This window comes from Elgaria multicarinata, chromosome 7, assembly GCF_023053635.1.
Source record: "Elgaria multicarinata webbii isolate HBS135686 ecotype San Diego chromosome 7, rElgMul1.1.pri, whole genome shotgun sequence".
NCBI lineage: Eukaryota > Metazoa > Chordata > Lepidosauria > Squamata > Anguidae > Elgaria > Elgaria multicarinata.
This window is the reverse complement of record NC_086177.1, coordinates 285,992-298,225: the sequence shown is the minus strand read 5'-3', so window position 1 is coordinate 298,225 and position 12,234 is coordinate 285,992. Positions and strand designations below refer to the sequence as shown.

The 12,234-nt window shown below is 42.8% G+C and overlaps 1 protein-coding gene across 3 annotated transcripts in view; it reads left to right on the top strand.

Moving 5' to 3' along the window:
* LOC134401277 (uncharacterized) overlaps positions 1–12,234 on the top strand; it is an 81,337-nt gene that overhangs the window by 36,072 nt on the left and 33,031 nt on the right. For all 3 annotated transcript variants that reach the window (XM_063130028.1, XM_063130026.1, XM_063130027.1), the window contains 2 exons: positions 10,580–10,659; positions 11,229–12,068. In XM_063130028.1, coding sequence (XP_062986098.1) covers positions 10,580–10,659; positions 11,229–12,068 — 920 coding nt within the window. The remainder of the gene's footprint in view (positions 1–10,579; positions 10,660–11,228; positions 12,069–12,234) is intronic.

Sequence of the window (12,234 nt, the reverse complement as noted above, 5' to 3'; positions counted from 1 at the left end):
GAAGGCAAACTCCAGCTCTCTAGTGCTGGTAAATACGTGATAGCCTTGCATAATAGTCAGCCCTCACATACCAGCTAAAAAAACTGATTGGTTTCTATGAGGGGCACTTTGAAATATCACACAGGCCAGAGGTAGCACTATCTGCAGAAGTTGAGGGATCGAAAGCAGCCTCAGAAGGTTTCATTATGGAGAAACTTGAAGGAATCAAACTCAAATGACTTTTTTAAAGCCAGTTTAGGACCAAATGTAAGGTTATCCCATGTTGGCTCAAGTACCACAAAGCCAGGAAATTGGAAACCAAGGCTATGTGCCCCGAGATCAATAATGATATTGTGCAATGCCACAAATTATGCATTTCCTTGCATGACAGCTCCATCTCTCCCTCACTATTCTCATCAACCTCTATGTGTGTAACTACCCAGAGAGCTTCGGTTATCGGGTGGTATAGAAATGTAAATAATAACAATAATAATTACAGAGGCAACTCTCTGCAGAGAAGAGCCTCCTCTATCCGTAGAGGCTCTCTGAGAATTTAGAATTCTGATTTTCTATTCATGAAGTAGTCTACCATTATTAGGCATTTTGAGTGAACAAGAAACATAACAAAACAATTTACAAACCTCCTTGTAGTCAAGTCTGAATTGCCAATCGATCTGAGAGATATGGATGGAGACTCTGTTGAGTTATGGCATAAAAGCTGATTAGTTATGGAACAGACTGGGACTCTGGCACATAACCTTTTTGTATTAAGTCTCTGTCTGGGCCACCAGAGACTAGCAGAGAATGCAGCGGTTCTCAGCCAAGAGACAGCAAAGACATAAATTAAGGCAAAGATTCTTGTAGGTTAAAACAAACCTTTTTACTGGCAAATACATATAATTTAGTTATGGCAGTACAGATACAAAATACTTACAAACGGTCCATTCCAGGATCCAACATGAAGGCTCAGAAAGGCACCATAAATAGTGGCCAGACCAATATTGGCTAGCATGTAATACATTACACAAAGTGATATCTTATTTGGATCAGCTCTGGCCTATAGCAGTTTTGAACAACAGCTTATGACAACAGTTAATGATGCTCACATAGTGTAATATGGCCGCTTTCACTGAGGTGAAGACAAAGGGCAAGATTGCTAGAGTCACCCTTTGAGTAACCGCAAGTTCACTAACCGCAAGTTAGGGAGCTGAGTATTCTGGTAGCCACCTATTTTCTGGAGACAGGGCTTATAGCGTTGACTTAGAGATTTTCTAAATCCAGGGTGCTGTGGGCTTGACTCTCAAGGTAAAGTCTCTGTTATTCCATCTGATTGCAGTGCCTGACAAGGTTGGTTTAGGTCTGCTAGAAGTGATGCCACCTGCGATCTCAGTGCTGTCAGTGTTTTCCTCCTTGTTTATCTACCAGCTTGAAGGGCATTAGTATGCAGAGCTACTAATTTCAAATGTCTTCATGACGAAGTTGATCTATGAAAGATTTGAGGATGTATTCCCCCCTTCAGTCCTCCATCTTTTAATTGCAAGTCTCTAGCACTTGAGTTTGTTTTGCTGCTTTAGGCTCTGTCAGTTTCACAGACAGTTAATTGATCTTCATTAAAAGGGGCCACTGTAGTCCAAATAAGTTTTATTGAAGTTGTTTCAGCTGCATACCAGACTCCCTTTGTAATGATGTACAACTGGATGAATTGGCCCTTTGAAGAACCTTGTGCCCTATTGAAGGTGTCTTCACTGTCAGAGCATTCCAGGGTATTCACCAGGTGATGGCTCAAGAAATAGGTTCTCAAATTTCTTTCTCATCACAATGTTTTACCTTGCTGCATCATCTAATATTGACAGTGGTTTGCTAGGGTTTCAACTTTATTTATTTATTTATACATTTATTAGGGTGGATGGTTTGCTGGGGTGGTTTGCTAGGGTTTCAACTTTATTTATTTATTTATTTATTATTACATTTATTACATTTATTAGGGTGGATTCCTGCATTGAGCAGGGGCTTGGACTCGATGGCCTTGTAGGCCCCTTCCAACTCTGCTATTCTATGATTCTATATACCGCCCCACAGCCGAAGCTCTCAGGGCGGTTTATTTTGATACTATTCTTGTTATAAATTGCCCCATTGCTTGGAGAGCAATTACATTATGCTTCCATGTTGATCAATATCCAAGCCATACTCTTATTAGGATTTCTTGAAGATCAGCTTAAGTTATTTTGATACCTTGAGCAAGTATGTACTGTGGGCATACAGGATAAACTCTAGGATAGCAAGGGGGAACTTAAGAGACAATGGACTGGATGAGGGCTAATAAACTGAAACTCAATCCAGAAAAGACTGAGATGCTGCTAGTGGGTGGTTCTTCTGACCGGATAGTGGGTGTTCAACCTATTCTAGATGGGGTTGCACTCCCTCTGAAGGAGCAGGTTCATAGTTTGGGGGTTTTCCTAGAACCATCTCTGTTCCTTGAAGCTCAGGTGGCCTTGGTGGCACGGAGTGCCTTCTACCAACTTCAGTTGGTGGCCCAGCTACGCCCCTATCTGGACAGGGATAACCTAGCTTTAGTTGTCCATGCTCTAGTAACCTCCAAATTAGATTACTGCAATGCACTCTACGTGGGGCTGCCTTTGAAGATGGTTCGGAAGCTGCAACTTGTGCAAAATGCAGCAGCCAGATTGATAACTGGAACCAGAAGGTTCGAATATATAAGACCGATTCTGGCTGCTTATATGTTTCCAAGCCCAATTCAAGGTGCTGGTTTTAACCTATAAAGCTTGGGACGACAATACCTGACGGAATGCCTCTCCAGACATGAACCTACCCATACACCACACTCAACATCTAACGTCCTCTTCCGAGTGCCTACTCTGAAGGAAGCTCGGAGGATGGCAACAAGGGAGAGGGCCTTTTCAGTGGTGGCCCTCCAATTATGGAATAATCTCCCTAACGAGGCTCGCCTGGCAGCAACATTGTTATCTTTTTGGCACCAAGTTAAGACTTTTCTCTTCTCCCAGGCAGTTAACAACATATGCTGAGTTTTTAACTGACCCCAGAATAGTTGTTTTAAATGGATATTCCTGTTTTTATGCTTTTGATGGTTTTAAATTTCTGTATATTTCTTTTTAATGTTCACTGTTTTAAACTTTTGTAAACCACCCAGAAAACTTCGGCTATGGGGAGGTATATAAATGTAATAAGTAAATAAATCTTAAACTCATCACAGTGAAAGAAGCTATAAAGTGAAAATCTGGGCAAGCAATTTTAAATAAATAATAAAGAAATGGAGACATTGGCAGATCTACATCCAGAGCTATTTAAAGGAAGAGAAGTTATGCTTAGGGTACTATCCAGTGTTAATCCTACTTAGGATAGACCTGTAGAAGTTAATGTAACTTAAGACTTACTAATTTCATTATAGGACAAATATTGGATACAGAACAGGGGCGATAGGCTTTTAAGGGTGGGAGAGGCAGGGACCACCCAAGAGTCTGTAAAACAAACAGTTTGTTCTCTGTAAAGAGAAAAAGAAAGCAAGACTCTTCTTCAGGCGTGGCCAAACCACCTCCCTTTATTAAAACTAAAAACAAACAAAAAAACAACCCTTTGCTGAGTTCTTTCCAGAACCCTTTCCCAGCACAGTAGCTTCCTTTCCCCATGACTTCTCCTGGAGTAGCTCCAAAAGTATGGATTAGCCTCTGGCAGATTGGCAACATTTCAAATTTGAGAACGGCGAGTCTAGAGTTTGCCATGAAGCCTCTGTATCGATTCCTATCCTCCTCCCTCCCAAGAGATCAGGAGGCTGCCAATCGTTCTTTGACACCAGCATATAACTGGTGCCTGCCTCCGAAAGACACACAGATTTCTCCTCAACTTCTTCCTGTCATAAAACGGGGAGGAGACGCATGCCTGATCCTCAACCTCAGTGATCTCTTACCTCGCCTTCCAAAATCTCTGCATGGAGACCTTGTCTACCATAGTCCAAGCTATCCCACCGGGAGCCTTCCTAGCTTCACTGGACCTGCAGGACACGTACCTACATAGAATCATAGAATAGCAGAGTTGGAAGGGGCCTACAAGGCCATCGAGTCCAACCCCCTGCTCAATGCAGGAATCCACCCTAAAGCATCCCTGACAGATGGTTGTCCAGCTTCCTCTTGAATGACTCTAGTGTGGGAGAGCCCACAACCTCCCTAGGCAACTGATTCCATTGTCGTACTGCTCTAACAGTCAGGAAGTTTTTCCTGATGTCCAGCTGGAATCTGGCTTCCTTTAACTTGAGCCCATTATTCCGTGTCCTGCACTCTGGGAGGATCGAGAAGAGATCCTGGCCCTCCTCTATGTGACAACCTTTTAAGTATTTGAAGAGTGCTATCATGTCTCCCCATATAACCATTTGCAGCCAACACAGATCTTTCTTCTGGTTATGACTGCAGCGCCTATACTGACAGTACAAGGTGCTCTTGCTCGGCCTCTCCTGTCCCCGAGTCTTCACCAGGGTTTTGGTGGTGGTTGTGGTCATCCTCAGAGTGTATGGGACTATGCCTATCTGGATGACTGGCTAGTGGTGGCCACTTCCTTTCAGCAGGCTGTTTGGGCAGTCAGCTCCCCCCCCCTCACTCCAGCACCTTGGGGTGATCCTGATCCTGATAGAGTTTTCCATATGTCTGGATCCCCACAGAGAACAGACACAGTTACAGGGTCTCAGGAGGCTCACTCGTTACTCCACCTCCCTCTGTTCACCCTCTTCCCCCTTTTTGATAAGCTGGTCTCCTGCTCTGCCTTCAACTAGTACTATCCTTCCTGGCTTCTCTACTGGAGGAGATCACAAAGTCCAAATGCAGATCAGCCTCACTAGGGATGTTTGTCAGTCCCTGGACTGGTGGCTCTTGCATCTACCCCAAAGAAAAGGGTGCCTTCTCACAATAAGATACAGGACAGTAGTAATGACCAATGCTTGCCTGGAGGCGTGGGTAGCCATGTGCAGCTCCTTCCTACACAGGGACTATGGAACTGGCAGGTGAGGGGCCTATATGTAAACTTCCTAGCGCTCCGGGCTATCCGCCTCGCTCTTCTAGTAGAACACCTATTCAACAGACATCAGGTTCTGATCCAGTCAGGCAGCACAGCAATGGTTGCTTATGTAAATCTTCAAGGGGGATCATGGTCAGATGCTCTGCACATGGAGGTGATTCCCCACCTAGTAGGTCATGCCCTGCCCCTCTATGGTGTGCATGTGAAGGGTTTTCTTATGTAGTAGTGGACTGACTACGCTGTCTGGGACTAGATCTGACCGATGGGGCCCGTCATCCTTGGGCATTCAACCTGGTGAGGGGTCATTTCGAGAATCCATGTTTGGATCTGTTCACCTCCACAGAAAACAAAAGTCCAAGCATTTTTCAGCAGACATTTGGGCTTGGGGGCAAACACCCTGTCCACCAGGTGGCCAAGGAGCCTGTTTTATGGCTTTCTCCACTAGCCATCCTTCTCCTGGTCCTGACTCTGGTGGAATTTCATGGGGCGGTTCCAAATCCGGCCAAGGGAGTGGAAAGATTCCTGATACGATCCTTCAGTTAATCGCAATGGGAAATTCTTGAAAGGCTTAACAAACCATCCCAAGGGAGCTAGTCCAAACATTGGTCATTTGTTGGTAACTCAGGGAATATGGCCAAAGCCTAAAAAAGATCACAAGGAAAGTAAAAATCTCAGGCACTCAGTCCACTGGGAACTCCCCAGAAAAAAGTCCAACAGTCAAAATCAACCCCAGTCTACCCTTACACTGAGCTGTTGATGAACCAACACACACAATCCACAACAAACGAGAGTTCAAATATGTGGAAAGCCTCACAGTACTTTTCATGGCAAAGTCCTTAGTAATCCAAAGTCCAATTAGGAGAGAGTCCATGTGCAGAGGGCTTTCAAAGTCCCAGATGGAGATGGATCCAAACAAGGAGGGGTTTCAGGCCATTGGTTGAGATGTTCCTAGCAAAGGCTCCTCCTTTATAAGCTCCTCCAGCTTATAAAGTGTGGCATAGGCCTCATCCAAACAACTTGACAGTTAGGGGCTTTGGCTCTTAAGCCATGCCCTTGTCCAAACAGGGAAGCACTGCTCAGCCCACCAAGATGACACTAGTATCTGAGTGATAGCATGACTACAGGAATAAACTATGATTCCCTTCTAGTGCCCTGATTCTGAACACACTTACTTAGGAGTAAGCACCATTTTGTTAAAGAAAGGGATAATATATTTTTTAATTAAAATTTTAAAAGGAAGCATCTGTGACCATGTACAGAGTTTTCCCATGGAAAACCTGCCTCATTCAGTGTTGTGATTGGGACTGAAATGCAGACACAGGACTGAAGGAGAGGCACTCTGTATATGTTCAGGAGCATTAATCATTATTATAGAACCCATTGCATCCTTTTTCTGCAGTGCCTTCAGCGATACTCCGTACTCCTTCCTTTTCATATTTACCTCAGAGTAAGTCCTCGTGTGGCACAGAGCCGTAAAGCAGCAGTTTCTGCAGCTGAAACTCTTCCCATGGCCTGAGTTCGATCCCAGCGGAAGCTGGTTTCAGGCAGCCGGCTTGGGTTGACTCAGCCTTCCATCCTCCTGAGGTCGGTAAAATGAGTACCCAGTTAGCTGGGGGAAAGGTAATAACGGCCGGGGAAGGCAACGGCAAACCACCCTGCTATAAGGCCTGCCAAGAAAATGTCAGCGAAAGCTGGCATCCCTCCAAGAGTCAGTAATGACTCAGTGCTTGCATGAGAGGTTCCTTTCCTTTCCCTTTAAGTCCTATTGAACTCAGAGAGACTTACTTCTGAGTAGACAAATTTAGGATTGTGCTGTAATTGTTTTTTTAGGTGACATAAGACACAGAACCTTCCGAGGATAAAAGGAAAAGAGGAGAACAATCAGGGAAATGAATAACAGAGCTCAGGAACACACAGCCAAGAATAAAACAAGGGGGTGGGGGTGGGGTGTGAGAGAGGGAAAGGAATTTGTGTGGAGATTGGGGGGAAAAAGAGGGATCACCAGCCAGACTTCCCGGGAGGACCGGCAGCACATGCCTGGCTTTGATGGTGCTGCTTTGCATCAAACTTGCACTTTGCAACTCCCTCCCTATGCCCATTTCTTTACCGGGGAGTAAATCCAGTGTGATGCACCTTTACGTCTGTCTCTGGCACCTTTCTGAGGCTCCTGAAGATTAGGATGGTGGGAGAAAGGGCAGCGACCAGGGAAAGGGCAGCAGCTCCTCTTCATTCCCTTCATTGGCCTGGCGCACATGAGGAACAGGAGGTAGGCAATGGTGGCAGCTTTTGCACAGGCAGGTCCTGCAGCAGAGGCAAGACCAAGCTCAGCTATGTGTCTCTGCTGGATATGCTGGCGGATGGTGAGGGGCTGGTCGGCCCCGTCTGGAGGTGTGGGTGGCAGTGCAGTCACGGAGCTGGGATGCAGGAGCTGATGGTGGCAAGCGAGAGTAGCTGTAGCAGCAGGGCTAGGCAGATGTATCCTTGGTGAGGCAAAGGGGCCTGCATGCATGGCACTCTGAGCAGGCAGGCCTAGCCAAGCTGCCACTCCCTGCCTTTCCTGGTCTTGTAAAGCAGCAGCATCCTCGCCTCTAGGATTTGTGAGAAGGGGGACTTCCAGGAGTGACGCGTTCGTCTAGCCCTGTGTCCCGCTGTCTCCTGAGCCCACTCGAGAGTTGGACGCAGGGCTAGGCAAACGCATCCTCTGCAGATGCATTGCTCCATGATTTCTGGGAGAGGTAGGGAAGCCAGCGAGTGAACGTTGGCTTCTCTACCTCTCCCCGAAGTCTCATGTCTTGAGACTTTATCCTGGAAGTTTTGAAACACACAAGATTTCCAGTGCTACTGGATGTCAGAAACCCTGGACATTATTAAAAACAAAAAAACAAAAACAACCAGATGTCCTGGGGGGCAAAAAACCAGGGGGAAATGGGCATATGGTCACCCTAATTTACCTTCATTTTCTTCATTAAATTTCCTTCTCACTGTTTATAAGCCCCCACATATACATCATATGTACCAAAGATAACCCTGAAAATCCCCATGAAGTCCATAAAAGATTATACCAGAATAAGTAAGTATTCTTTAATGAGTCAATGGAACTTACTCTCAGGCAAGTGTGTATAAAATGGCAACTTAAATGCCATTGTTTGGTAGCTCCTTTAAAATGCAGAATAATAGATTTATTGATCGATACCGTCCCCCGTTGCAAACTTGTAAAAACTATATGACATAATAAAAAGGGCTTTTGATCATAAAGCTTTATGTGTGATGTTTAGTTGGACTGCCGTTGACAGAATTGTAAGGGAATTAATAGATTTTGGACACAAGTTGTAGATTTTATAAACCTTTGGTTATAAAATATTGGCAGGCAATATTAAAGGGCTTATAAAGGTAGAGCAACAAAGGAAGACTCAATGAGACAGTGGATTAAATTTATTATTTATTAGAAAGGAAAAAATAAACATGATTGAGGAAGTTCAGCAGGTAATTTGTTGAAAAGGAGGGTAAAGTTGGGATAATGATGGATGTTATTCTTGAGCCTCTCTTTTTCAAAAAAAATATAATTGTAATGAGAGTGAATATAAATGGAAAAATAATCTTTTTTGTGATCATGATTAGATTGTGTTACCTCTGGTTCCTTTTGTACTTGACTTTGGACTATATATATTTGTATAGTTTACTTTTTAACAATAAAATAATAAAAAAATTGAACTAGATGACATAGTAAAAATGGGCTTTTCATCATAGAGCTTTGCACGTGATGTTTAATTAGACCCCCATTGATAGAAAATAGATATTTTTATTCAGTCCTTTAGCATATAATCTGGTCTGTTGCTGAAGTGGTTTTTTATTGGTGGGCTGCTGGGCTTGTTGTTGTGGTTGCATTTTAGTACTGTTTTTAATATATTTGTTTATGTTCTGTTTTAATTAATATTTTGTTTTTCATCTGTATTTTATTATCAGCTGTATTAAGCACCATTTTTTGGTGGAAAGGTGCCTTATTGGCCATAAAACAGGTGGGAGAAAAACAACAGCATCTAGGCTACAACTTCCAGTAAAGGCTTTTCCTTCCACTAGTCCCACTCATCCTTAATTGCTTTTTGTAACATCTTGCCTGATGAAGATCTCTGAAGATCTCAAAAGTGTGCACATTTTTGGCAATCTTGGAGTTGATGCAATAAACACGTCACATTATTTGGAGTTCACATCCATTACTCTTCTTGCAGTTCTTTTGCAACTGTGAAGCGGGCTAGTGTTCGTTAATCACATATTGCACAGGTTTGCTGAGTTTGTGATCCATGCAGTATTTGTCCCCCCCCCCCAATAATCCCTAATAACGACATGTGATAACTAGAAAATCTAAAGGTCAGGATAAAAGTTATTAGAATATTTACCAGCCAACATTATTTAAATTAAACAACAAACATATCAAACATATAAAGATGGCAAATGGTCTGGAATCTCTTCATTCAAGAACTCAGATTTTAAAGGAAATTGTTTTACGATGTGTTGTTGACCCACTCTCATGCAAATTCCAATGTAGCCACAGAAAATGCCATGCCCGATGGCAGCAGGGGGAAGCCACCTTAGCTAAGGAGAGGAAAACAGAAGCACCATAACCGCCCCACTCCCCCATCCTTCTCCATTTTATTTATTTATTTTATTTTTTACATGGGGCTACTTTTGATTGTGAACAGACAGAGCAGCACTACACCAGAAATGGGTAGAACTATTGAAGCACATAGAATCTAGATTTGATACTGTATTTTTAATATTAGTAGTTGTGTACCTGTGGCACAATTTGTTAACTTTGACCCTTGACAAATTGCACAATTTTTGAGAAATTGGGTTTATCCTTAAGGACAAAGGTCACATTAAGCTTAAAGAGACAGTGAGAGAGAAGTTAAACATAAATTCCTATAAAGAAAATGGGGGAAAGACAAAGAAATATACCTACTGATTTTCTGGAAAAGGGTACATAATTCCATTATTCAATTAATATTGTTCCTACAAATCCACTCTGTTTTGAGACTCAGTCTATCTAAACTTCGGACCTCATGATCATAACACCTAGCCTGTTTGGGGGACCTTGTTTCTCCCCTTATCCCTGTTTCTTGCCTGGTGAAGAGTTTTAGGGAACTTGAAAGCTTGCATGATTTTGTAAAATATTGTTTGCTTCCAATAAAGGTGTTTGGATTTTTTTGATCTATTGATGTACCTGTTGAATTATTTACTTACTGATTTTGGAATGAATGAATGAATGAGGTTAATTCTTTTTTTATAATTTTATTACTGTATTCAATTTTGTTAAACATGAACTATGCATGTTAAAATATTGTGTAACTTGAAATATATCTATACTAAAACAATGAAGGTACTGAATCTCTCCCCACACAAATTACTTAAGTGTCTGTTTGGCAACTTATGAACTTGCCAAATATCCCTTCACAAATGTGCTCATTTCCCTGAACTAACAGTTTTTGTGTGTTGTGGTTAGCCAGAAATATCATGTTTCATGAAAGCAAACTTATCTGAAAACATAACTATTACCTTTTTGCAGACTGGCAATTCAACCTCAGTTTCTGCTCCTCACAGCTTCTCTCAGACATCAGTCTCACCAGCCAGTCAGGACATCTGTAGGTAAGGTATTAGTTATGTCATTGCAGTGAAACATTACAGACGATGGCTACATTTTCATGTCTGATATCAAATTAAGGTCCTGGAAATTCTGAAAGGCAAGTATTGCCATCAGACTTCGTACTTAACCTGCAATCCACAACGTGCAGTAGAGATTGTAGGGTGGGTATGAAGCTTACTCCATTGTGCCGTGTTCTGTGTTTGGATGACACACCAATCTGCACCTCAGTGCAAGAAATAATACAAATGGCAGTCACAATGCGTGGGGCAGGGAGAGCAGCCATAATGGCTTCTTCCCCTACTGTAATCATCCGAATGCACCCATTGTGTTGTAAATGGCACTTTCCTTCACATGCATACTTCAAAAGGAAATTGGCACGATACGAATTGTAGCATATAAATCATGCCATCATATTCTTCTCTTTTTAATACTGCTGTTTACCACTTTTGTTCTGCTTTCTGTTTGCCATCTCAACACTAGCTGGAATTGTAATTTCTTCATATAATTGTATGCATTCTTTTTAATAATTGTTTTTACTTTCTGTGCTTTTATTCCACTGTTCTGCATGCAGTTCCAGTGCAGTGTGTTCTGAATGTTGTCATCACAGTCCAGTGCAATCTGCTGTTGTCTTGAAAAATCCTGTCTGCCAGAATTCTCTGACTCAAGTGGCCACTGTGACAGTAATCTGTCAGGATACGGTGCAGGCTTCCAAGAAAAACCTCCATAGGCATGATTATATCCATGTGGTCAAGTCTAAGAATGGAAAAGCTACCCAAGCTCTGAAATTCTCCAAGTCTCTCAGTGATATGGACCAGAAGGCTCAGAGCACAACCCAAAGCTTTAGCTACGTGGAACGAACATGTTCAGAAGGCAAACTGACACAAACCCAGGAGCAGTGTTTAAAGCTTAACACATTTTATCACAAGGAGAAGAAACCATTCAACCTCAGACCCTTTATTTTTAGTAACCCCAAACTCTCCTCTTTCCAGTCACTTTCCACCAATTACTCAAGCACTTTGGGGGCTAGTGCTACCCATAGTGCAGTACACATTCCTCTCCTGGAGGACAAGTGTGACAACGAAACTTCCCAAAGTACAAAATTGCTGCACTATATTTTCTCCTTCTCTCGTAGCTCCAGTGCAAGCAGTCATGGATTCAACTTGGATTCAAACTCAAGCTGCTTCCAACCAGAGAAATCATCCAGTATGATGGTAGAGAGCACAGGTTTCTGTTCATATGACATGGGAGATGATGATGTCTTTGAGGACAATTCCTCTGTGAGGCTGAAAACTGCAGAGCTGCGGGCACCGCTCTGTTCAGTTGAAAAGGATAGTGACCTAGACTGTCCTTCTCTCTTGTCAGAAAATTTCCCCCCACTTTCCCCTGTGTCCATCTCTGAGGATGCTTGCAGGTTGGTTTACAAAGAGCCACCTTTCTCTTCCCTCTCCCAATTCTATCGTAATCTGCTGTGCCCTCTGGGTTCACTCTTGCTTGCTTCAGTACATGCAGTTTTAGGAGTATGCTCCTGATATGCTTTTGAGAATTACCTTCTTCAGAGCTTGTAAGCTCTTTGAAAA